The sequence below is a fragment of the Talpa occidentalis genome, unplaced genomic scaffold, assembly GCF_014898055.3.
Source record: "Talpa occidentalis isolate TD23 unplaced genomic scaffold, MPIMG_talOcc4v2.1 talOcc4.12, whole genome shotgun sequence".
Lineage (NCBI taxonomy): Eukaryota > Metazoa > Chordata > Mammalia > Eulipotyphla > Talpidae > Talpa > Talpa occidentalis.
In genome coordinates this window covers 10,204,580-10,229,452 of record NW_023601212.1, presented here as the reverse complement: position 1 = coordinate 10,229,452, position 24,873 = coordinate 10,204,580, and the positions used below count along the sequence as shown (strand labels likewise).

Sequence of the window (24,873 nt, the reverse complement as noted above, 5' to 3'; positions counted from 1 at the left end):
CATGGCAACCCAGCATCAAGTATTGGCACCATTTTTCCAAGTGTGTGCTCCTTGTGTGTCTCTGAGTCACATTTAATACAGGTGTGTGCATTGTTTTATTTTTTAAGATTTATTTATTTATGCATACAAGAATTGGGGTATAAGCCAGAAGTGCAGGGGGTGAGAGGATTCATCAGAGACAGAGTGGGGAGCAGGAGAGGTCTGCTGTGCCATGTGGGTCACCTCCCTGGCCGGGGATAGAACTTGTGCTGCAGTGGCTGGCCATAGCTTAATAAAGCTGTCTTTAACCCCTGTGCCGCCAGGGAGGCCCTGCTTTGTTTTAAACAAACCACTATTAAAAAAATAAAATAGGGCCTTCCCTGGTGGCGCAGCAGTTGAGCGCTGGGCTGCTCTGCAGCGCCAGTTTGATCCCCAGCCGCCTGCGAGGGTCCCACATGGCGCGCAGACCTCTCCTGCCGCCCGCTGCTCCCCTCAGCAGTGTGCTTCGGTCCTTCTGCCTGTTCTGCTCCCCGCTCTGGCTCTGGTGAATCCTCTCACCCTCCCGCGCTTCTGACTGTACCCAGTGCTTGTATAAATAAATAAATAAATCTTAAATTAATTAAATAAATAAAAATAAACATACCACTATTATACACTTAATGGGCTACAATGTACAGCAGACCCTGTAATGAGTGGGTGGAAAAGTGGGTGGAAAAATGAATAAATGAATGAATGAATGAATGCCAATGATAGTTGACTATTGAAAGTGTTCTGGGTCTTTAATTAGAAGTTGGGTAATGTATTTGTGATCAGAAATATGCCATAGGATCCTATTGACATGTCCACATGTCAATCAGGCTAGGATCAAATTGGTTTCCATTAGATGTCTTTCACTCTCAAGAAACTACCGACAACATTCATGAGGATCTACTGCGGTGTAAACATAACTTTTATATGCACCGGGAACCCCAAAAATCACATGACTTGCATTATTGCAGTATTCAGTTTATTGCTGTTGCCTGGACCTGAACCCGCAATGTCTCCGAGGTGGGCCTGGCTCTGTCTCGCTCCTGGTCTGCTTTCTCCTCGACTTTCCACCTGAAGTTCTGCCCATCTCCCTTCTCTCTCCGTGTCCACCTTTCATCCCAGGACTGCTCTAGCTCAGCTACCCCAAAACCAGGGACTCGCAGGGCTGACACCTCCCTCCCGCCCCTCTTACTTCCCCACAGTTGGTGGTGAAAGGTAGTGGGGACAAAGAGAAGCAGCACCTGCCCGGGCAGCAGATGACCCTCAAGATAGAGGGTGACCGGGGAGCACGCGTCGGGCTGGTGGCTGTGGACAAAGGCGTGTTTGTGCTGAATAAGAAGAACAAGTTGACTCAGAGCAAGGTATGTCCTTGAATCCCCAGCTTGGCTAGAAGTTGGAGGCCACAAGATGTCTTTGCAGGGAGATGGAAATGATGCTGGGAGAGCAAAAGGGCTTGGGTGGGGTCGTTGAAGAGTCCATGGGGTGGAAGTTCAGGTTGAAGATGGGAGTGCAGATGGGCAAGGATCCACACCCGGGATGGTCAGGGAGTCCAGCAGCAGCATGTTCCAGAATCTTCTCTGGGTGCTGGGATGAGGCTGGAGGTGGGCAGGATGGACACGTTGGCCCCTGCCCAGAGGCATTTCTGGCGGGGCCTCACCCCACCCTTGCCCACCTGCACACTGAGCAGATCTGGAATGTGGTGGAGGCGGGAGACATCGGCTGCACGGCAGGCAGTGGGAAGGACTATGCAGGCGTCTTCACCGACGCGGGACTAGCCTTCCAGACCAACAAAGGCCTGCACACCAGCCAGCGGACGGGTGAGGCTGCATTCCCAGGGGCACAGCACCTCACCTCCCAGAGGCGGGAGCAATGAAGGGTCCTGGGGTCCAGTCCTGCCTCCTCTGCTACCTAGCAAGTCACTTCTGAGCCTCAGTTTCTTTGCATGTCAAACGGGAGCGGCAATACCCCCGCCTCCGGCCCACGGTGAGGAGTAAACTGAGGGAGCACAGGAGGTATTTAACCCATCTTGCTCTCCGCCCCCGGCCCAGAACCCGAGTGCCCGAAACCAACCGCCCGCCGCCGCCGCTCCGTGCAGCTCATGGAGAAGAGGACCGACAAAGGTGGGGTGCTCTCCCTGGCTGCCCTGCCCGCCCCACCCTGGCCACATGGGAGGGACCTGACCACTAGGGAGCCAAAGAGGAAGGGAGAAGGCCCAGCCCCGGGGAGTCCCTCCTGCTCCCCAGTCCCTCCTGCTGTGGCCTGGGCTGAGGCGTGACGGGTCTGCATGTCCACAGCCGGGCAATACCAGAACAAGGAGCTGCGCCGCTGCTGCGAGCACGGCATGCGTGAGAACCCCATGAAGTTCTCCTGCCAGCACAGGATCAAGTTCATCAGCCAGGGCCCTAAGTGCGTCAAGGCCTTCCTGGACTGCTGCAACTACATCACCAAGCTGAGGCTCGAGCACAGCCGCCTGCGGCCTCTAGGCCTGGCTAGGAGTGAGTCTGAGTCCCAGCTGAGGGGTCCTGGCCGGGGAGGAGCAGGTCCAGCTGCCGGGGAGGGAGGCCCTGTCTGAGGAGGAGCAGGTCCTGGCTGAGGGGTCCCTGTTGAGGGGGGAGGAGGCCCTGTCTGAGGAGGAGCGGTTCCAGCTGAGGCAGGAGGAGCTCCTCTCTGAGACTGAAAGAGCTGAGGAGATCAGTGACCCAGGTCTGAGAGAAAGACAAGGACCTAGCTTAATGGAGTTTGGGAGGTGGAGGTAAGACTGTCCCTGGCCTGAGGGAAAAGCATTTTCCAGTCTGGAAGGATGGTCCCAGCCCAGCCCACTTCCATCTGAAGTGTGTCCTTGCCAGTGCCCAGGACATCCACAGCCTGATGGAAAGTTCCAGATGATGAGGTTGGTCACTCTAGTTGCCATGGAAAGACTCCAGTGGATTTTAAACTTGCTTTTACCATTGCCTTCCAAAGAGAGGTGCCTGACTGGGTGCCTAACAACCAGTTGGTTCATTCAGTTCTGGATAAGACAGATATGTACACACTGGAAATAAATACATCCAAAGCGAAGTCAAGAGAAATTTATCATATAGTAAGCCCATTTAAAGCAAAACCAGAATGTTCTTCATCACCAGACAGCATTTACAGGACTGCTGGGAGGTTTTGAGTATTTATGAGGTATTAAATGCCTTTAATAATGAAATAATTATTTAATTTAAATAATTTCATTAAATAATGTAATTAAAATAATTAAATCCTTTTAATGCCTCTTAATTAGAGAAATACCTTTCTGCGAGGATGGATTTCATTGAAACTGACAATGTGGAAGGTTCAGGCCCCCAGAATCAAGGTCACCTTGGCACTGTCACAGTTCACCCTAACCTGTCCAGACTTCGCTTTGGAAATATTTAGGCAGAGCAGTCCTTGCTCTGGAGCTGTTCCAAGAAGCCCTTGGACACCTTTTTTTTGTACCTCTTGTTATTTTCACTGGGGACTGGAAATTTCACTCGTCAGTTGTGTTCCCAGACCGAAGACAAGTGTGGGTGACTCTTGAAATTGAGGGAAACAATGTCATCCATCACATAACCAAAAGTACTGAAAGAGAATCCCTTTGCCTAAAAACTGAGAAAGATTGGAAACCCTTCTCGGTGGCACAGTGGCAGAGCGAAGCAAAAGTAATCATCTTTTTTTTTCCCTTAAGCAATCTTGCACTTAGAGAAAAATTGGAAATACAGATAAAAGAATTTTTTCTCATGTACTGTTTGATGCCCCAGTATCCCCCACCTCCCACCACCAAACAGCTAAGTGCTCACTTTCTAGAAGCAAGATATTTTCTCCTACAAAACCACAGCATGATCATGAGATTGAGTCATTCAATTGCCTCTGTACCACCATCCAATCTTCAGGCCCCATTCAAGCTTTGCAGGGTTTTTTGGTTTGGCTTTGTTTGCCCCTTGTAGGGCCAAGAGCCTGTTCAGAATCCCACATTGCATTTACTTCTTGGGTCTTTCTATTCTCCTTCAATCCATCCAGCCTCTCAGCTCTTTTCTGTCTGTCCAGGACTTCATGTCCTTGCTGTGTGTGAAGGAGTCAGGTGAGATATTATGTGGTCGAGCCACATTTAGGTAGTCTGCTCTTTCTCCATTTTCAAGCTCAGGTTCTGCCTTCTTAGCAGAATTGTCACAAGAGAGACTGTGTCATGGGTGCCTCATAGCAGGGGCCGCCTGGCATTGACTTGTCCCATTATTGGTGACTGAACCTTGATCGCTTGATTAAGGTGGTGACTGCCAGATTTCTCCATTGTGAAGTTTCTCTTCATTCCTTTTGAGTTACTTTTTTAACTTCTCTTATCTCTCAGATCAGGCAAAATTTAAGTCAAGGGAGATTTTCCCCAAAACCAACTTTCATTATGCCTTTAAAAAAACAGGTGCGTGTGAGCTCCGTCTATGGTAATGTGTGGGTTTTGTCCACATTTGTATGTATCGTTTTTAATTTTCTTTTTTGCTGAGAAATAAATAAACTTCTCTCTAACACGTTGCCAAAGTGGACAAATATTTCTCAATTCTTCAGGCTGAAAAACCTCTCCCAAAAGGCACAGAGTTTCCCAAATCACATGAACAAAGGATTCTACTTTCAGTCTTGTTGCAAATTGCACTAATGTGACCATGCTGCTTTCTGCTCCAGTGACCTAGAGACTCTCTTTGACAAAGAAGAGATAAGTTTACTGAGAAAGTTAGACAAAAATCTGATCTGCTAGGATGCGGTTTACAAGCACAGGGTTCTTTCCCCACCCCACCCACAGCACTGTGTAATTTTTTTTACCACTTGGGGTGAGACAGAGGGTTGCTTAAATGTTGCTATTTCCAAGGCACCTTGATGGATTGATGATTCCAAAATCTGCGTGAATTGGGGCACCTATGGAATTCTACCTACTTTGTAGTGGGGAAGACACTGAGCCAAATTAAAATCTGTCCCTCGCTCTTGAGGAAAGCCACCCAGGGCTGAACCCCATTCCAAGCCTACCTGAGGGTGTCAGGCAGACTCCCTCTGACCTGGGCAATTTCTCAACTCACCTGATTGCTTTCAGATTGTACACGGGCGTGGTGCCTGTGGGTCTTGATGCTATAAGATGCTTTCATTTCTCTGCAAAATGGGGTGGGGATGAGCATAAGCCAACCTGGATTATGTTCACCTCTAACCAGCACAGGTGTAAGAGAGGATTTTAATGTATTTTTATGAAGGAAAGAGCCCTCAAAGGCAGACATGCTGGGGCCCCTGGAAGTCATCACCCAGCCCTGTGTGTTCACTGCTGGGAATCCCCCCAAGGTTGGAGAGATGAGTCTTTAGGGGAACACACCTGTTCTAATCCCAGATCGTTCTCCCCTTTTCCAGGCGACATGGATGAAGACATTATCCCAGAAGAGGACATCATCTCCCGAAGCCAGTTCCCTGAGAGCTGGCTGTGGACCATAGAGGAGTTTAAAGAACCAGATAAAAATGGGTAAGGCTGGGACACCCTCCCCCACTTTATTCCCCCAGGGCCAGCTCCTATCACTGCCCCCCCACCCCAGTCTGGGCCATTTGCCTCCACCCACAGCACCCCCTCTTCTGGAATTACAACCCAATCTAGAAAAACCAAGAGCTGGGCCACTTACTTGTGCCCACTCCCAGACCCCCTGCTTCCCCCGGGCCCCTCCTGCCATCTCTCCCCCTCCACCATATTAGGTGGCTTCTCCTAATAGCCCCTCTTTCCCCATCCAGAATCTCCACCAAGACCATGAATGTGTTCCTGAAAGACTCCATCACCACCTGGGAGATTCTGGCTGTGAGTTTGTCTGACAAGAAAGGTAAGAGAAGGAGGTAGGGACCCTAGCATCCCACAGCATTTTCTCTTCCCATCAGGACAGACAGAGCCTGTGTGTTTCTTACTGGCTTATTCCTTGCCTCCTGGTTAGGGAGGGGCATCAGAGTCTAGACTGGGGGTGACATGGTTAGTGCATTTTATAAACTAGGTTTTTTGGAGCAGTTTTAGTTCAATTCAGCAAAACAGAGTGGAAAGTACCTAGACTTCCTAAACCCCGTATTCCCACACTCACACCAGCTGGCCCACTATCAACATCCTGAACCAGAAGGAACATTCATTAAATCAATGTCATGGACATGTCACTATCACCCCAAGTTCATAGTTGACATTAGGATTCACTCCTGGTGTTCTCTGTGTTTGCACAAATGTATAGTGATGATGTAGTAACTTCGCACAATAATTTGCAACAAGAACTTTTAAGAGGTGATGTCAATCTGACAGAGAGTAAAACCATTAAGAAAAAAGAGGAAGCCAGATGAAATGCATGATTGAAATATCGATTGTCAGGTTGTACAACATTACCCCAAAAATGCATGTGTCCCCCACCACTGCCAGCAGTTAGGTGTGAAGACCTGACCAGGCTGGCGGGGCCCCTGAGCAGTCAGGGGCTGCGGCCGTGACTTTGAGTGCAAAATAGAAGCAGGTGCCAAAAATTCATTCATCACGATAAATAACTTTTTCATTCAACATTTTTTAAAAAATCAAAGTGAACGCAAAAAAAAAGTCCACGGTGAACAAAATATCTAAATTGCAAATAGAGACCAGTACCATTTGGACCTATGTTGGGGTCTGGAGCATGTTTTATGTACCTGCTCAAAGTCAACTTTTCCAGAGCATTAAAGGAGTTGAAAAATATTGAAACATTGAAAAGCGGGTATATTAAAACTCACATTAAGTGTAACTTTTTTGTTTCTATTCAAAGCCAGAATTTATCATGCTATATTGTAGTATTGTTATAATTGTATTATAAATCATACTTGGTGTCATTTTACTTTCCTGACTTCATGATTTCAAAAATCTGCTTCTTTGCTTATCTGGCTTTTAACTGAAGGAGTTGGCTTTTTCTGGCATTTTTTTTTTTAAAGATTTATTTATTTTTACAAGCACTGGGTACAGTCAGAAACACAGGAGGGTGAGAGAATCCACCAGAGCCAGAGGGGGGAGCAGAACAGGCAGACCGATGAAATACACTGCTGAGGGGAGCAGTGGGCGCAGCAGGAGAGGTCTGCGCGCCATGTGGGACCCTCGCCCGGCAACTGGGGATCAAACCAGCGCTGCAGAGGCTGCGGGCAGCCTCACAACCCAGCGCTCAACTGCCGCGCCACCCAGGAGGCCCTTTTTCTGGCATTTTTTTCTTGAACAAGCGATGATCAAAATGGAATAACGTACCCAACGCACATAATTTTCCTCTTGCCTAACACTCCAATATGGAAAACCTGCCCCTCCAACCCTTACCCCCTTCCCCTCGCCTTTCTGCTTCAAACCAGAGCGTCACTACACAGTCACACCCTGCTCGCCATCTTATGGGTCAGCAGAGTGGGTCCTGATGGGCTATTTCGCTTAGCCTAGGTGTGCGGTAGGCTCTGCCTCCTAGGTTTGTGTAATCACACTCTACAGTGTTCACACAGCAATGGAATCCCCTAACAACCCATTTCTCAGAACGTACCCACCACGTTAAATCTCTGTTCCAATTGTACGTTTTCATAACTGGCAACTGTTCTGTCCTGTCCTGTCCTCAGCACTGCAGTCATTCTGGGGGTAGATAATCCTTTGTTGTGGGCAACTTCCTGGTGCCTCCTAGGATGCTGAATTACCCCCAATGGCGTAGCACCCCCTGTGTGACATCCAAAAGTGTGCCTGGGGGGCAGAATCTCAAAGGGCTCTGTGATCTGGGACACCTCCCCAGCATCATTGAGTGACCAGGAACTGGGCTAGCTCCCTATGTATCATTTCATTTATTATTCACAAATATGAGGCTGGTATTATTATCCCTCAAATTCATGACACTGAAGTCAGGGAAGAAAGATGACTTGTCCAAGATCACCAATGGAGGAAACCTTCAGGAATCCAATCTTAGAGTTTCAGGAAAAAAAATATTTTAACATGGTAGCCCATGAAACTTGAAATTTTAGACTCTTGTGCTATTTGGAATTGAAGTCAGTAGGGTTATAAGCAGGGAGTTTCTTGAGCTCATTTCCCTACGTGCAAATCCAAGTTCCTCCCCTGGGCAACTGTGTGACTTTAGTCAAATTACTCAACCTCTCTGTGCTCAGTCATAAAATCAGTGTTGGCATATTATAAATGTTTAATGAGTGTGAGCTATTACTGTTACCGTCTGATATCAACAGGGAGATGCCTTCAGAAATGCAGACACTTTTCTTAAATAACATACATCATCCATCAGAAGTCATTCCTTTTCTTATTGATAGTTTTTTTAAAGATTTATTTTATTTATTTATGTATACAAGATCTGGGGTCTAGGCCAGAGGTGCGGGGGATGAGAGGAGTCACCAGAGACAGAGTGGGTGAGGGTCCCACATGGCGCGGCAGACCTCTCCTGTCTCGCCCACTGCTCCCCTCAGCAGTGTATTTCATCAGTCTGCCTGTTCTTTTCCCCACTCTGTCTGGTGAATCCTCTCACCCTCCCGCGCATCTGGCCTGTACCTCAGTTCTTGTATAAATAAATAAATAAATCTTTAAAAAAAATAAAAGAAAACAGGAAGCACTAAATCATGGCAATTCCTAGCTGCCACCATTGTTTGTATCTGATCATCACTCATAGTGTTTGATCCATGAGCTTGTGCAAAGAGCCAGAGCATCTATGTTGAGTGAGCACTGAGATGCTGGCCAGGACAAGCACTTGGACCTAACCCTGGAATCTGACCACCTCGCCCACCCTTCTCCCTGACACTCTGTGCTCTGTTTCCACTGAGCAGGGATTTGTGTGGCTGATCCCTACGAGGTCAAGGTGATGCAAGATTTCTTCATTGACCTTCGTCTGCCCTACTCTGTCGTGCGCAACGAGCAGGTGGAAATCCGAGCCGTCCTTTACAACTACCGAGAGCAGGAATCCCTCAAGGTGGGTCTCTGGGGCAGCAGTGGGGGCTTTGGAGAGAAATGGGGGTCGATGGCGCACACCTCTGACTTGATTCTCTCTCTCCCTGGCAGGTGAGGGTGGAGCTGCTCTACAACCCAGCCTTCTGCAGCCTGGCCACCGCCAAAAAGCGCCACCAGCAGACCCTGGTCATCCCGCCCAAGTCCTCCGTGCCTGTGCCTTATGTCATCGTGCCCCTGGAGATCGGCCTACAGGAGGTGGAGGTCAAGGCCGCCGTCTACAACCACTTCATTAGTGACGGTGTCAAAAAGACCCTGAAGGTCGTGGTGAGTCTTTGGGGACACCTGCTGTCCCTTGTCTTTCGGGAACAACTTCTGCCCTCCTCGTGATGTCAAGCCAGCTGCAGTCCCAGGCTCTGAAGCACTAAGAATAGTGTCCACCTTCAGAAATATAGGAGTTCTAGACAGTCAGAGGCAGGACTAGGATTAGAGTGAGGCAAGTGAGACTCTCTCCTCAGGTACGGGATCTTACAGGGCCCCAAAAGCTCAATAATAAAGATCAATGATGCATTTTTTCATTAAAACATATTTTAATATCAAATATGCTTTGTAATGTATTTCAGTATAGAAGGTTTTAACGTTAAAGATCTTGCGAAAACATATACTGCTAGTCTGTACCCCTTTGGGCTATGATGTGCCACTTGGGTGGGGGCTAAGGATGTATCTTGTGTCTGTTCCTGTCAGTGTACTGGCTTTTTTTTTTAAGATTTATTTTATTTATTTATGCATACAAGAGCTGGGGTGCAGGCCATAGGTGCGTGGAGAGGCAGGAGGGAGGTGAGAAGATTCACCAGAAACAGAGTGCAGAGCAGAACAGGCAGATTGACTGAAATACACTGCTGAGAGGAGCAGCAGGCAAGTCAGGAGAAGTCTGCTATGCCATGTGGGTTAGCTCCCTGGCTGGCTGGGGATCGAACTTGTGCTGCAGTAGCTGGCGACAGCTTCATAGTGCTAAGACTTAACCCCTTGAGCCTCCAGGGAAGTCCTGTATTGGTTTTTTCCTCCCAATCAATGATCTTAACTAAATTACTTTCAAAGAGAGCCTGAAGCAAAAGGAAGAATGAGTGCCCCCATATATTTATCTGTGTGTATTTTATTAATGGTTGAAATAGTTTTATGGTTAATTTCCCCCAAAATGTCAAAGTAGTTGAAAAAATATTGAAACCCTGAACAACAAACATATTAAAACAGACAGCATTATTTTTATATTGAAATGTTCTGTTTATATCCAAACCAGAATTTATTATAGCTTTTCTTTCCTAGTTTTAACAAATTCAGGTTCATATTTTTTCAAGTGGTTTAATGTTATGAAATAAAACTACCCATTAATATTTGTATATATTTAGGGGCACACATTTTTGCTTTTGATTTGGGCCCATGGACTGCCAGGTTCAAACCCCAGTTCTGTTTTACTAGCGGTGTGACCTTGAGCAAGTTACTTCACCAATCTGTACCCCAGTTTCCCCATCTTTAAAATGGGGTGATGGGCCTCCCCCGTGGCGCAGTGGTTGAGCACTGGGCTGCGAAGCTGCCCACAGCCTCTGCAGCGCCGGTTCGATCCCCGGCCGCCGGCAAGGGTCCCACATGGTGTGCAGACCTCTCCTGCCACGCCCACTGCTCCCCTCAGCAGTGTACTTCATCAGTCTGCCTGTTCTGCTCCCCACTGTCTATGTTGAATTCTCACCCTCCCACGCCTCTGACTGTACCCAGTGCTTGTATAAATAAATAAATAAATCTTTAAAAAAATAAAATAAAATGGGGTGATAGTAGCAATACTCACCTCATTGAATGTTGTGTTACATGAGTAACCCAAGTAAAGACTGCTTCTAAGCAGATAGGGAGATTTTGAAAGGTTTTGTTTTGTTAAGTTATAATCTTGTCATTAATTCCAAGAACAACAACATGAACTAGGTGTTTGCAATAGATTCCTCCTTGTAAAGGAGGAAGCTGAGGCCCTGAGAGGTTAAGTGCCTGGCCTGGTCACACAGCTAGGACAGGCAGGTGCCATCATGCCTGTCCTACAATAATCCCCAAAACAAAAGTGCCCTTATGACCATTGCCCATGTGTCTGTCTGTCCTTTTATTCACCGGACCTCCTGTACCCCTACACCACCCAGCCGGAAGGAATCAGAGTCAACAAAACTGTGATCGTTCGCACCCTGAATCCAGAAGTCCTGGGCCAAAGTGAGTTTGCACAGGACAGGGGTGGGGCCTGGGTGGTGATGCGGGTTTGGGGGAGCTGGCCCCATGGGTGTCTCCCATTTGGTCCTCAGACGGTGTACAGCGAGAAGAAATCCACGCGGCCAACATCAGCGACCAGGTGCCTGACACGGAGTTGGAGACCAGGATCCTTCTGCAAGGTGAGATGCACTTGACCTTGACCCCTATGGGGCCAGGAGTCTGGAGTCACGAGAAGGGAACCCAATTCCATCTAAGTCCCAGGGCATTTCATCACCATGCCTCCAGGTCAGCTTTATAGAAGGTTCCAGTGCAATCAGTGCAATCATCTCCCCTTTCCCATAGTCTCATTTTCCAAGGTTTTAGTTACTCATCATCAACCGCACTGGGGAAAATGTACAGTAAGATATTTTGAGAGCAAGAGAGACCACTTCCATGTAAATTTTATTCTATAATATATTGTCATAACTGTCTTACAGTTATTCATTATTGTTCATCTCTTCTTATTCCTAATTTTAGAAATTTAACTTTATCATAGGTTTGTATGTACAGGGGGACAAAACCAGCATATATAGGATTGGATGTTATCGGCAGTTCCAGGCATCCACTGCGGGTTTTAAAACGCATCCACGGTAGATAAGGAGGAACTGCTGTCTTTAGTTTGGCAAATAGCTTTTGCTGATGAAGATGTTTCAGTCAGAAGCAGATATACTGGAATTGCCTGGGATGGAGGGCTGGGAAAGAAGGGGCCAAAAGGGGCTGGAAAAGCACCTCGAGTTATAAGGTTGTGGGGGAGCAACCTTGAGTGATAAGGTTGGGGGGGGCAGCAATCCTTTGGCTCCTCACCTGTGGTGGGAGTGAGTAGTAATGTATAACAGGGCGGCAGGAAGGTTCCATGAGATACTGTGGAGTATTACTTAGATCAGCTCCTGGTAAGCAGCATCAGCACAACAGGAGCCTTCATGACTCTTGGTACTGGAACTACTTTTACCACTGGTGTAAAAAGACCACCCTGTGATGGGAGTTGAAACACAAGACCCCCTTCCATCTACCCTCCCCGATGCAGATCCCCCTCCTGCCTCTTAAGAGAGCAGCTCTCCCTTCCATTGCACCCCAGCCCCCTGCTATCCTTGACTCCTTCGTCCTGGCTGGTTGGAGCTGGGAGCACGAGGAGCCAGAAGGTCCTCGCCCAGCAAGGGCGAGGAGGGTGAGGAGCCCGTTGCTTGAGCTCTGTCCTCCTGCTGGGCTGTAGGGACCCCGGTTGCCCTGATGGCAGAGGAAGCCATAGATGGGGAGCGACTGAAGCACCTCATCATGACCCCCTCTGGCTGCGGGGAGCAGAACATGATTGGCATGACGCCCACGGTCATCGCCGTGCACTACCTGGACAGCACCGACCAGTGGGAGAAGTTCGGCCTGGAGAAGCGGCAGGAGGCCCTGGAACTCATCAGGAAGGGTGCGCCCCAGCCGCTCTTGAGACACCCTGAAAACCCCCTCTACCCGCCCCTCTGAGGCCCCTCTCAGAGCTTGTCCTCCCTGAGACCCCTCCCCTTTCCGAGGTCCTGCCCCTCCGCTGAGACCCAGGATTGCGGGAGCCCCCAGTCTCTCCTTCCTTTAGGCAGCCCCCCTCCCTGCCCCTGCGTTGAGCCCCCTCTTTCCTCTCCCTGCCCCTCATAGACACCACATCCCCTCCCTAAATCCCTCCTCCCTGGTGTACCCACACCCTCCACGCAGCCCAACCCCCACTCCCGCCCCTGCTCCCTGTAGTGACACTTCCCACTCCCACACAGGGTACACTCAGGAGCTGGCCTTCAAGCAACCTAACTGGGCCTACGCGGCCTTCAAGGACCGACCGCCCAGTACCTGGTGAGTCTCCACAGTCCGCTTCCTCACCCTTGGCTCCCCATTCCCCTGAGCAGGGCCTGCATGGCGGCCTGGGGGGCTTCTAAGAAGGCCTCACCCACCCTGTATGACTGGCCCCCTGGGCCCAGAGTCAGAGGGCACCCCGCGGAGACAGTCTGGACAACCCCTGTGCGGTCCAGGGTCCCGAGCCCCAGGAAGGGAGACCGGCTCGCCCCGCTCTGCATTTTGGTTGACTGGGAGGGCAGTTTCTGGATCCCAGGGCCAGCTGCCTGACACCCCGTGCTACCTCCAGGCTGACAGCCTACGTGGTCAAGGTCTTCTCTCTCGCCGCCAACCTCATCGCCATCGACTCCCAGGTCCTCTGCGAGGCTGTCAAATGGCTGATCCTGGAGAAGCAGAAGCCAGATGGAATTTTCCAGGAGGATGGGCCTGTGATACATCAAGAAATGACTGTAAGAGGCCAGGCTGGGAGAGTGCGGTCCTTGCATGTTCCAGCTGGGGAGTCGCTGCTTTAGCTCACCTTTCAGGCTTCTGCCCACGCAGCCTCCCCTGTCTCCCCACCTCCCATCTGGGCGGTGAGGGACCTGGCTCTCTTCTCCAAGGGCCTTTGCATATTCTGTTCCCGCTACCTGGCATGCTCAGCCTTGACTTCTACTCACTCTTCAGATCGTCACTCCATCTGTCATCCCTCAGCGATCTCTTTCCTGACCTCGCCAACCAGGGCACACTCCCACTGTCCATTGTCACTGCTGTGTCCTCTTGCACAACTCTCGTCAGTTTGTATTGAGAATGATGTATCTTGTGGGTGGGTTGGTTCATGTCTTTCTCCCCCGCTAGATAGGGAGCACCATGGAGGCTGGGGTGGGTGGCTGGTTTTCATTTAGCATCTTATCCACAGCACCAACAACATTACAAAATGAATGAATGGATACTGAAGAGTTTGTCCCTCCTGGGGAGACACTGGGAAGAGACCAGCCCTGCCCTGACCCATGATCCTACAGGTGGCTTGGTGGGCATGTAGGAACTCACTGGTCACCCTGTCTTTGCTTCTTGCTTCCCGCCCTAGGGTGGCTTCCGGGATGACAAGGAGAAAGACATGGCCCTCACCTCCTTCGTTCTCATAGCGCTGCTGGAGGCTAGAGATATTTGCGAGGCACAGGTCAACGTAAGTGTCTCCTGTCCTCTCTCTCCCTCCTCTCTCTGGGACACATTCATTTGGAGGGCGAGATGTCGTCTTTGGTCAATTTCCGGTCCTCCCCAGTTACAGTGGCTGCGCGGTTCATGATAATGCCTAACACTTGTCGGGCAATTAAGACTCTCCTCTAAAAGCTTCCAATGCTGAAGTCTTATAATCCTTGTAATAGCCCACGTGGTTGTTTACTCTTATTGTACCCAGTTTACAGAAGAGAAAACTGAGGCATAAAGAGATTGAAGAATGCGTCTTTTTACCTGCTTTACCATTTTCAGAGTTTTAGCCAGTTGCATATCTTCATACCTTCCGCTGTTTTCCACATCATTCGTACATCATCAGTGCGTTTGTATCCTCGATGCTTCAAGAGAAAACAGAGGCACAGAGCCTGAAAAAAAAAAAATCAAGACTATTTTCTTAGACTTAGATTTAGACTTAGTCTGGGGGATATTTCAGGAGATTTTCAAAGGGGTTCATGATCACAAAAGGAAAATGATTTAAAATATTGACTCATCGTCATCCCTTTTTTCTCTGGTTTGGGTTTTGCCGCAGAGAAGCTTAGGAAAACAGGTTCTGAGAGTCTGTGATCACATCAGCATCTCTGGAGTTTTGATAATGGACTGTTGACCTTTAGCTCCCCAAATGGGAAACCCCAGGGCCTACCTGGAGCTAGCTGGAGGGTAGAGAACCAGTGATAACAGAAACATCAGCAAGGCTCTTAGCTTTCATGCCCAAGAGAGACCAGGGCTTTTCTGGTTCAAATCTTGTCAAGTTCTGAGAAATAAAGGTAGAAAAGAGGCAGTGCTAGGACGCTAGGGTCAAACAGCTCTGACTTCAAATTCTGACTCTCAGGCACGTGCCCTCCCCAGGCCTTAGTGTGCATGCCTATAAAATGGGTATAATACTCTTTGTATTTTTAAAGGTTCTCTGAACTGGCCTAGATGTAACACACATGTGACCTAGATTATGCAAAAATAGGGGATTTATTTTAAGGATCCAAGAATTTATCAGGTGCATAGAAGTAAAGTGGCCTCAGGGACTCTGCCATGATGCTTTGTTCCTCCCTCCTGTGTCCTTCATTCCCTCGTGCCTAATAACTCCCTCCACCAGTCCACCTGGCTGAACATGGCTGCCTTCCTTCAGGAGATAGCCAAACCAAGGCCAGAGCTTTCAGATTCCAGGGAAGGATTCTGATGAGCTCAGCCTGGGTCAGGTGATCAACCCTGGACCAATCAGCTGAGTCCAGGACGTAGTGAGCAAATATAGCTACTTCCACTGTGGCGGTATAAATGGGAAGGAGAAAGTTTCTACAAAAGTCAAGGGCAGATGGAGAGAGCTGGACAGGGTAAAGGGTTTGTTTCTATTACAGCAAAGCAACCTTACAACAATGTCACATAAGCTATGGAACAGACTGTTGGAGTTCAGATCAGAGTGGGTAGGAACCAGCTTGTTAAAACCACTTGTTAAATTTCCAGGAATTTTGCAAGTGGGTTATTAAACACATCATGATTTAAAATTAAGTTTTATAAACATAGAGTTAAAGAAATTAAACTTTAAATGTTAAGCATTAAGGGCAAAGGGAGTAAATATTTAAGACTTATCTCTTCACAAGTATTATATATTATTACCTATGCTCTTGAGTTGATTTACGCTTGGTGTTCGTGTGTAGAGGAAATGCTGGATAATACTGTATTACTGCCCATCTCTTGCCACCTCTACATTCACCTATGCCACATTGGTAGGTTGAAGTCAGCATGGGAGTATTTACACCATGGAAATCAGCAAACACTGCAAATCATGTCTTTGTCCCTCATCTCTGTGGGTCTAGGTATTCTCATGCATGCGGTTAAGGATGATGACAGAAATACTCATATAGGATTTTATGAAGTTAAATGAATGGATATATGATGGGTACATAGTAAGTGTTAGCTATGGTGATGACGGTGATGAGGATGGTGATGAGGATTGAATAAGGGGCATTGCCAGTGCTGTTCTGAACTTGGAGGACACTAGCTCATGCTTGCCAATTTGGGGTATCTCTTTCCCACTCTACGTTCAGAGAAGTCACATTGGTAGCTTTAAATTGGCAATGATGGGAGTATTGACTCCTATAAACCACCACCAGCCCACTGGAGAGCTGTCAAACATTTATCAGCACACCCCTGGGTACATAGACTACCCCAGGCACATAGTAGATACTCAGCCCCAAAGCAGTTCAGAGTGGATGAAATGTCTGGGAAGCCCTCACAAATAAATAGATTCTAGATAGATAGGTCCCAAGGACAGAACAGCCCAACAACCCAGGAAGTGGTAGATACCATTGTCCATGGCAGTAATGCCCACCTGACCAGACTACCTCATCTCTTCCTCATAGAGCCTACCAGACAGCATTGACAAGGCAGGAGAATTCCTTGAAGCCAACTACTTGAAACTGCAGAGAGCATATACTGTGGCCATTGCTGGCTATGCCCTGGCCCAGATGGGCAAACTGGAAGATGTCCTCCTCGACAAATTTCTGACCACAGCCACAGGTGAGGTGCAGCCAGGTGGGGTAAAGAGGGCTGCATGGCTCGGGGCTGAGGGTGGCCATCCTGAGCTGGGCTGCCTGACTCTTAAGTTGCACTGGGATGGACAGCTCTGATGGGATAGATTGCCCTAAAGTGTGAAAAGTCCTCACTGTAAGTCACACAAGAAAGTCCATTGCATGATTCATTCAACAAGTGTGTGTGGAGCACCCGCTGTGATACAAGCAGTGAAGAACATGGACTCTGGCATCCTACAGACCTAAATCTAAGTCCCACTCTGCCACATTCTCACTGTATGACCTTGTACAAATCACTTTACCTCTCTGGACCTTAGTTTCCTCATCTTAAAATGATGCCTATACCATAGGGTGGTTGTGGAGGGTCTTGCATGCCAAGACAACTGAAGTCTAACATGAGTCTTGATCTGAGTTTTCTCTGGAGTCTCCAAGCTGGACAGAGGAGTGAGCATCATGGGTCGGGGGGCTCTCTCTGCAGACAAGAACCGCTGGGAGGAACCTGGCCAGAAGCTCTACAGTGTGGAAGCTACATCATATGCCCTCTTAGCCTTGCTGCTGCTCAAAGATTTTGACTTTGTGCCTCCTGTTGTGCGCTGGCTCAATGAGCAGAGATACTACGGAGGTGGCTATGGCTCTACCCAGGCAAGTGGCCCCACATCCCCCAAGCACCTGCATCCCTTCCTCCTTTGGTCTCCCAGTAGGCTCCCAGAGAAGACACCGAGACCAAGAGAGGCCTTTCTTCCCATCAGCCAAAGTGATTGAAGTGGAGTTGAAAAAATGAAGGATTTTTTTCATTGTTACAAACCCATTGATGGATTCTAGACTACATTCTGGGAGCCCCAACCTGTGTTCTGAGCCTCCTTTTCCCTCATGGTATCTAGACCAAATTCTTGGGGTTCAAGTTCAGGTGTGAGCCTCTCTCTCTCATGGGTTCTAAACCATGTTCTCAGTTCCACCAGACTCTCCATCTCACTAATGGGCTCTAGATCACGTTCTCAATGACTCTAAAACATTATCAGAGCTCCTTTCTCTCCCTGGTGGGTTTTAGGTCATATTCTCTGTTCCACCAGGCTCTCAGTGTTACCTTATATCCTTGGTGGGTTCTAAGCCATGTTCTCCATTCCATCAGGCTCCCCATCTTATCCTGTTTCACTGGTGAGTTCCAGACTGGGTTCTCAATTATACTAGAGCATTATCCAAACCTCACTCTCCCCTTGGTGGGTTGTAGACCATAGTTTTCAGTAACTTCAAGCTCCAAAAATCTCAGGCTCCAGTTTGACCCCCTCTCTTTTTGGTGTGCTCTCAATCACATCCTTGGTGCCACTTTTGGATTCTAGATTATATGCTCAGTGTCCTCGGGATCCAACTTTATTCTTTTTTCATAAGTGGGTTCTAGACACATTCTGAGTGTTCTAAGCCCTATTCTAAGATTCTTCTGGGTGGGCCTGAACCACTCTCAGTATTGCTAGACCTTAAGTTTTATGCCTACACTTTCTGGTTGATTCTAGATATGTTCTTAATGTCTCCAAATTCTGGTCTAAACCTTTGTCCCTAGGAGAATTCCAGAACATGTCCTCCATGTCTAGGTTGTTAGACTGCCACTTTTACCCTTATGTTCTCTGGTGGGCTCTTGCTTACCAAGCCCTGGTTTGAGTCTCTCTCACTCAGACAACTCTAGAATATGTCCTGAGTATCTCCAACCCTCAATCTTATCCTCCCTCTCTGGTGGTTCTAGGCCAGAGTATCAGTGTCCCAGTGGGTTCTAACCACTTCTCGGTCTCCAGCTCACCCTCTCTTGTGGGTTCTAGGCCACCTTCATGGTGTTCCAAGCCTTGGCCCAATACCAGAAGGAAATCCCTGACCATGAGGACCTGAACTTGGATGTGTCCATTCACCTGCCCAGCCGCAACTCCCCGGTCCAGCACCGCATCCACTGGGAATCTGCCAGCCTTCTCCGATCAGAAGAGGTACAGCTGGCAGCCTGCCTCCCTGTAACCCTCCACACCAGTCAGCGCTTGTTGGGAGGCAGGAGGGTGCGCAGAGAACCACTACAGCCAGGGGAGGTTGGTTCACAGCACCCTACCTTTGCTTCCTCCTTCCCTCTAGACCAAGGAAAACGAGAATTTCACATTAACAGCTACAGGGAAAGGACAAGGCACCTTGTCGGTAAGAAACAGGAACCTATACCGCCTGGCCTACCACCTCCTCTTGGTGGTTCTGCCAAAGAGGGGCCCTCCTGTTCCTGAGTCTAGTGAGGTGACTTCTTGTTGTCCCCCCTCTCATCTTGCCAGGTGGTGACAATGTACCACGCCAAGACCAACGGCCAAGTCACCTGCAAGAAGTTTGACCTCAGGGTTAACATACGACCAGCTCTTGACCAAGGTAAGAGGAATGAAGACCCTACCTGTGTCTTCCTCCAACCCCATTCTATTGCTTGCCTTCCTCCTGAATTGGGGTCCAGGCCCTCCTTGTCATCTCTCTGTCTTCTGTGTTTCTAGTCAAGAGACCTCAGGATGCCAAGAGCACCATGTTCCTTGAAATCTGTACCAGGTAAGAGATGGGCCAATTGGGTTCATCTTGGCCATTCCCCTGTCTCTAGCAAACCTCTTCAAGAAAGTTGTTCCCTGGCCTTTAAAATTTTTTTATCACATTGAAAGCTCTCAAAATTATAAAATGAAAAGTACAGTCAGGCGAGTATGTTTACTACACTGTAATTTAAAACATTAGAACATTGAGATTAATGTTGAGGTTTTTTCCTTTCTAAGACACTTACCAAAGCACTGTCATTTGGATACTGCCTCCTTTCTTCTCTCTGTGTAATTTGCAATATAGAGCAAGCATCTTGTCTATGACACAGTGGATTGCCACATCCTAAGCTTGGGTCAACACCCAACATTGAATTCATTGAACTGTCAATGTCATGAGACATCCTTACCTATGAAGAATTCCTTACCTATGAAGTTTTTTGCCTTTGTCACATCTGCTGCGATAGCTTCATCTTTCTGTCACAACCCTTTTTCTCATGTATGTTAATGAACTTGCCTTCATTTACCACTGGCCAAATAACTAGTCTCTCAAATGGCAGCCGAGTCAACATTTCCATGGCCTGCTTTTTCTTCAGAAGTTCCACTGATGGTCTGTTCAGATTTTACTCCCAGCCTTGTCATTCTCCACTTCTTTGTTGCACTTTCCTCTTTGTCAGCCAGGTCTCTCTTTGAGTTCTCCTGTTAATACTTGTTACTCGGAAATAAGGACGCAACATGACTACATACTTTGCTGTCTTTGCATGTACTGCATGATGCAACCTTGGGAAAACGGACATGATCAGCCATTGGTTGTCATGCACACCTGTCACTTATGTAGTGGTTGGTGGATGGAAGAGTTAGCAACAAAATTTGAACTTTATGCAATTGCACATGATTATTATACCGTGGTACTGAAATTTGAACTGTGTTGCTGGGAGACTGTTGTTATTGAACAAGACCATGTAACAGAATCACACAAAGGAAGGCCTGCCTGTGTTCCCTTCATTTTCCAGAAGGATGGAGCCCTAGAGCGGTTCAGTGGCTCATCAGATGTCACATAGAGCTCGAATCTGAACCCATGCAGTCGGAATCCAGACAGAGCCTGTGCAATTAGTTACCTTGACCATTACCTTTATTCCCCTTAGGGGAGTGTTTCCTAAAATCTAACATTCCTAAATGCTACTGGGTGGAAATCAGAAGCCTCAGCCCCAATAAAACCCTCAGGGCTTACCTCACCATAAGACCCAACTCCTTTCTCCTTGCTCTATCCAGGTACTTGGGAACACAGGATGCCACTATGTCCATCCTGGATATATCCATGATGACTGGTTTCTCTCCTGACGTTGATGACCTCCAGTTGGTAGGAAGGTCTTGGGTTTAGGGGCTCAAATTAATGGGAATGATCCTGGGATTTGGAAGAAACTAGGGGGAGAGAAGGGGATCCAGAAGGGATTTTTCACAGCATTGCCCTTCCTCAGCTGAGCAATGGCGTCGACAGATACATCTCTAAGTTTGAGCTGAGCAATGCCTTGTCCAACAAGAACACCCTCATCATCTACCTAGACAAGGTAAGGCTTCCATTGGGATCTTGACCCATGCCTGGCTACCCCTCCCTCTCCACCGACCTTTGTTTCCAGATAGGGTCAGCCTCAGACCAGGGAAAACAAGATCTGTGCTGCTGGGCACTGGAGCAAAGGGCATGTGACACAAGGTGGTCAACCCACCTTCTCTAAATACTAATATTCCAAGCTCATTTTTCACTTGCTTCCTCTAAATCCTCTCATAAGAGTCTTAAAACAAAGAGTCACTTTGGCTTTAAAAAGAAAAAGAAAAAGGGCCTCCCTGGTGGTGCAGGAGTTAAAGACACAGCTCTATCAAGCTATCAGCAGCCACTGCAGCATGAGTTCCATCCCCTGCCAGGGAGCTACCCACATGGCGCAGCAGTGCATTCCTGTCTCACCTGCTGCTCTCCTCAGCAGTGTATTTCAGTGGATCCACCTCTTCTGCTCCCTGCTCTGTCTCTGGTGAACGCTCTCACCCTCCTGCACATCTGGCCTGTACCCTAGCTCTTGTATAAATAAATAAATTTTTAAAAAAGAATATACAATGTCAGATTTGATATATGTATAAATTGGGAAATGATCACCACAATAAGGTAGTCAATGTATCTGTCCCCTCAAATAGTCATAACATGTGTGGGGGAGGTGTGACATGAGAACTTTGAAGATCTACCTTCTTAGCAACTTTCAAACACACAATGCGGTATTATTAACCATGGGATGTTTTTATGGGCCTAGACACCAATCCATTGGCTAGAACTCAGTCCCTTGGCCACACCTAACTTAAAGGTGCTAAAAAATGCCATCAGGTATGAGCCTTGGAAAAATAGAAAATGAATTTTTTGGACTGTTTGTTAGTATTTTGGCAAAGATTGCTGCCCCCCATCCTTGCACCTCCTTCCTGGTCCCTCAATTTCTCCACCATTGCCCCAATCCCTGCACCCTATTCTGGACCCCCTCCCAGGTTGCCACACTGACCACCCTTAATTCCTCCCAGATCTCGCACAACGAGGAAGACTGTCTGACCTTCAGAGTTCACCAGTACTTCAACGTGGGGCTTATCCAGCCTGGAGCAGTGAAGGTGTACTCCTATTACAATTTGGGTGAGCAGCAACTGGGAGATCTGTGAATCGAGGGTCTGGGGGATCCCAGGGATCTGTGAGTTAGGAGTCTGGGTGGCTCCAGTGAGTTGGCAGCCTGGGGCGTCTGAGGGGTCTGTGATTGAGGACCTGTAACTGGGAATCTCTGGGAGAAAGTCCTCAGCCCTCTGACCATCTGCTCCTGGTCCTACAGATGAGACGTGCACTAAGTTTTACCACCCAGAGAAGGACAACGGCATGCTGAGCAAGCTCTGCCACAAGGAGATGTGCCGCTGTGCTGAGGGTGGGTGCCCAGGAGTCAGGAAGGGCGCCCAAGCCCACGGGGTCCCCCGCCCCCCATGGGGCTGACCCAGCAGGTCCTGAAAGCCACATCCAGTGGACACCAAGGAGGATGGGCTAGTGGCCGGCCATCCCCATGGGTGGGGAGCCCTGCTGGAGAAGTAGGGCTTAGACTGAGCCCCGCCCCCGCCCCACAGAGAACTGCTTCATGCGCCCTGACAGCATGGCCTCCCTGGATTACCGGTTGGACAAGGCCTGTGAGCCAGGAGTGGACTATGGTGAGTGAGGGGCCAGGGCACATGCACGTCTGTGAGCAGTTGTGTGCCGGGAAGGGCTGTACGTGTGCCTGGCTATGTGCAGCTACAGCTGTGTGATTGTGCTTCAGGCTGAGGTTGTGGGTGTGCACATGCGTGTATGTGCATGTGTGCGTGCATGCCTGTGCACATGCTGTTGGGGTCACGATTACATAGGGAGCCGTGACTCTGTCGGCTTGGATATGCGTGGATTCAAGAGCGGGTGGTGTGGGTGGATGTGGCTGTGTGGTTGTGTGCGTGTGGCTGTGAGCCTGAGGTGATGGGGAGCATGCTTGTGTGAGACAGCGGTGCGGGTGCCAGGGATGTGTGTGTTGAGTCTGGGGCTGTAGGGGTGGATGGCTGCGTGCGTGTGCGCGGCTGGGTGTGATACAGGGGTCTTGGGTGACCATGGACAGAGCAGCTGTCGTGACTGCAGTCGTGTGCGAGACCATGATGTGCCGGGTACACAGTCATGTGGAGCTCGGTGTGTGTGCAGAGGGGCGGGACACAGCTTGCCCCGAGGCTCCTGCACACATCTGCCTGTGGGGAGCCTCGTGCCCAGAGTGTGCGCCAAGGGTGCTCCCGTGCCCCGCCCTGCCCGTGACTCACGCCGACCCCCACCCTCCAGTGTACAAGACCAGGCTGCTGAAGATGGAACCTTCCGACAACTTCGATGATTACATAATGGTCATCGAGCAGCTCATCAAGTCAGGTCAGCCCCACCCTGTCTCCTGCCGGCCGCTTCCCCTCCTCCCACCGCCCCGCCCTGCTGAGCTTCCTGCTCTCCCCTCCAGGCTCTGACGAGGTCCAGGTCGGGCAGCAGCGCCGGTTCATCAGCCACATCAAGTGCAGAGAGGCCCTGAAGCTGCAGGAGGGGAAGCAGTACCTCGTGTGGGGCATCTCCTCTGACCTGTGGGGCGAGAAACCCAAGTAAGTGCAGGCCGGGGCGTCCTGGGGATCACCTCTCCCCCCCCTTCCAGGCCTGTCCAGACCCCTCCAGGCCGCTTCTGCCCCTTCCAAACCCCCACTCTGCGCCCTCCTGACCTGCCGCCCTGCCTCCCAGCATCAAATACATTGTGGGGAAGGACACGTGGGTGGAGCTGTGGCCTGAGGCCGACGAATGCCAAGACGAGGAGAATGAGGAACGGTGCAGGGACCTGGCCAGCTTCAGCGAGACCATGGTCGTCTTCGGCTGCCCCAACTGACCCCCATCACATCCCCATTAATAAAGCTGGTTGCATTTCACGTGTCTCCCGAAGTCTGGAGGTCTTTGAGAGAGGGAGAGGAGCTGTGACCCCCAGCTGCCGCACCTCAGCCCAGCCCGGAAATCTCACCCCATGCCCTCCTCTGGGAGCTCACCTGCAAGTCCACAGGCATCCGCCCCCAAAGAGCCCGTGCCCCCTCCCCCGCCCCTTGTCCGAAGGGCACACGCACCTTCCCCTGCATCTCACCCGCTCCTTCCTCACCTGAATTCTCACCTGCATCCTCAAGCCCCTCCCCGAGTCCCACCTACTTGCTCATCCGCCTCCTTACTGCATCCTCAGCTGACTTCATACCCGCGTTTTCACCTGAATCCTCATCGCTCCCCTGTGTCCTCACCTGGCCTCCCCACCTGCATCTGTATCTATAAACTCACCTGGGCCTTTACCTACATCCCCACCCATCTTCCCACCTGCGTCCTCACCTCTATTTCCTCTGCTTCCTCGTCTGTGTCTTCACCTGCATCTCTGCATTCCTCTCTGGCTCTGTATTCTTGCCCGCACCCTTACCTACATTCTCCCCTGCGCCTCCCCTGCAACTGCACCAGCATTATAACCCTTCAGTCCCCCTCTGCCTCCTCGCCTGCGCTCTTACCTGCATCCCCCCTTGTCCTCTTCTCTTCCCCTCTGTCCCTCCTCGGAGCTCGCTCTCCCCTCTCACCCCCATGTGCTCTCTGGACTCTCCCGACCATCCCAACCATCACTTTCCACATGGGCCTGACCCAGCTGGGCCGGTGCTCAGTAATGTGGGCCGCGTACCCGGGAGGGGGCGGTAAGGGGCAGGCGGGTGATATTTCCGCAGGAACCTGAGCGAGCTGCAGGGGAAGGCATGAGTCAGCAGAGAGGCGTGCATGAGTCAGCAGAGAGGCGTGCAGGGGCTCCCACTGTCACAGCATCAGCAGAGCTGCGTGGGGAGGCTGGGGGGCGGGGGCAGCCACAGCAAGGAGGGGCGCTGGCTGACAAGGAGGGCTGGGATGCCAAGCCCCTCCTCTCACTCCCTGACTGCCCAGGGTGGGATTCAGGCTCCCAGCTCTGAAGCAAGTCATCACAGGAAAAAAAAAATGACCCAATCACCCCACACAGCTCCCTTCCCCTAAGATTTCTGGACACCCCTA

The 24,873-nt window shown here is 49.6% G+C and overlaps 1 protein-coding gene across 1 annotated transcript in view; it reads left to right on the top strand.

The window, feature by feature from the left end:
• The window catches only part of C3 (complement C3), a 30,431-nt gene extending 6,687 nt beyond the window's left edge, over window positions 1-23,744 (top strand). Inside the window, exons 14-41 of the mRNA XM_037505212.2 lie at window positions 1,209-1,367; window positions 1,694-1,823; window positions 2,055-2,126; window positions 2,301-2,501; window positions 5,386-5,494; window positions 5,755-5,840; window positions 8,794-8,936; window positions 9,026-9,238; window positions 11,089-11,155; window positions 11,245-11,331; window positions 12,402-12,605; window positions 12,940-13,015; window positions 13,305-13,464; window positions 14,079-14,177; window positions 16,576-16,732; window positions 17,222-17,385; window positions 18,552-18,710; window positions 18,850-18,909; window positions 19,035-19,125; window positions 19,242-19,293; window positions 20,541-20,628; window positions 20,747-20,836; window positions 21,825-21,930; window positions 22,121-22,210; window positions 22,404-22,484; window positions 23,128-23,211; window positions 23,294-23,429; window positions 23,563-23,744. Of these exons, the coding sequence (XP_037361109.1) occupies window positions 1,209-1,367; window positions 1,694-1,823; window positions 2,055-2,126; window positions 2,301-2,501; window positions 5,386-5,494; window positions 5,755-5,840; window positions 8,794-8,936; window positions 9,026-9,238; window positions 11,089-11,155; window positions 11,245-11,331; window positions 12,402-12,605; window positions 12,940-13,015; window positions 13,305-13,464; window positions 14,079-14,177; window positions 16,576-16,732; window positions 17,222-17,385; window positions 18,552-18,710; window positions 18,850-18,909; window positions 19,035-19,125; window positions 19,242-19,293; window positions 20,541-20,628; window positions 20,747-20,836; window positions 21,825-21,930; window positions 22,121-22,210; window positions 22,404-22,484; window positions 23,128-23,211; window positions 23,294-23,429; window positions 23,563-23,704 (3,306 nt within the window). The 3' untranslated portion in view covers window positions 23,705-23,744. The remainder of the gene's footprint in view (window positions 1-1,208; window positions 1,368-1,693; window positions 1,824-2,054; window positions 2,127-2,300; window positions 2,502-5,385; window positions 5,495-5,754; window positions 5,841-8,793; window positions 8,937-9,025; window positions 9,239-11,088; window positions 11,156-11,244; window positions 11,332-12,401; window positions 12,606-12,939; window positions 13,016-13,304; window positions 13,465-14,078; window positions 14,178-16,575; window positions 16,733-17,221; window positions 17,386-18,551; window positions 18,711-18,849; window positions 18,910-19,034; window positions 19,126-19,241; window positions 19,294-20,540; window positions 20,629-20,746; window positions 20,837-21,824; window positions 21,931-22,120; window positions 22,211-22,403; window positions 22,485-23,127; window positions 23,212-23,293; window positions 23,430-23,562) is intronic.
• Window positions 23,745-24,873: the final 1,129 nt, after the last annotated feature.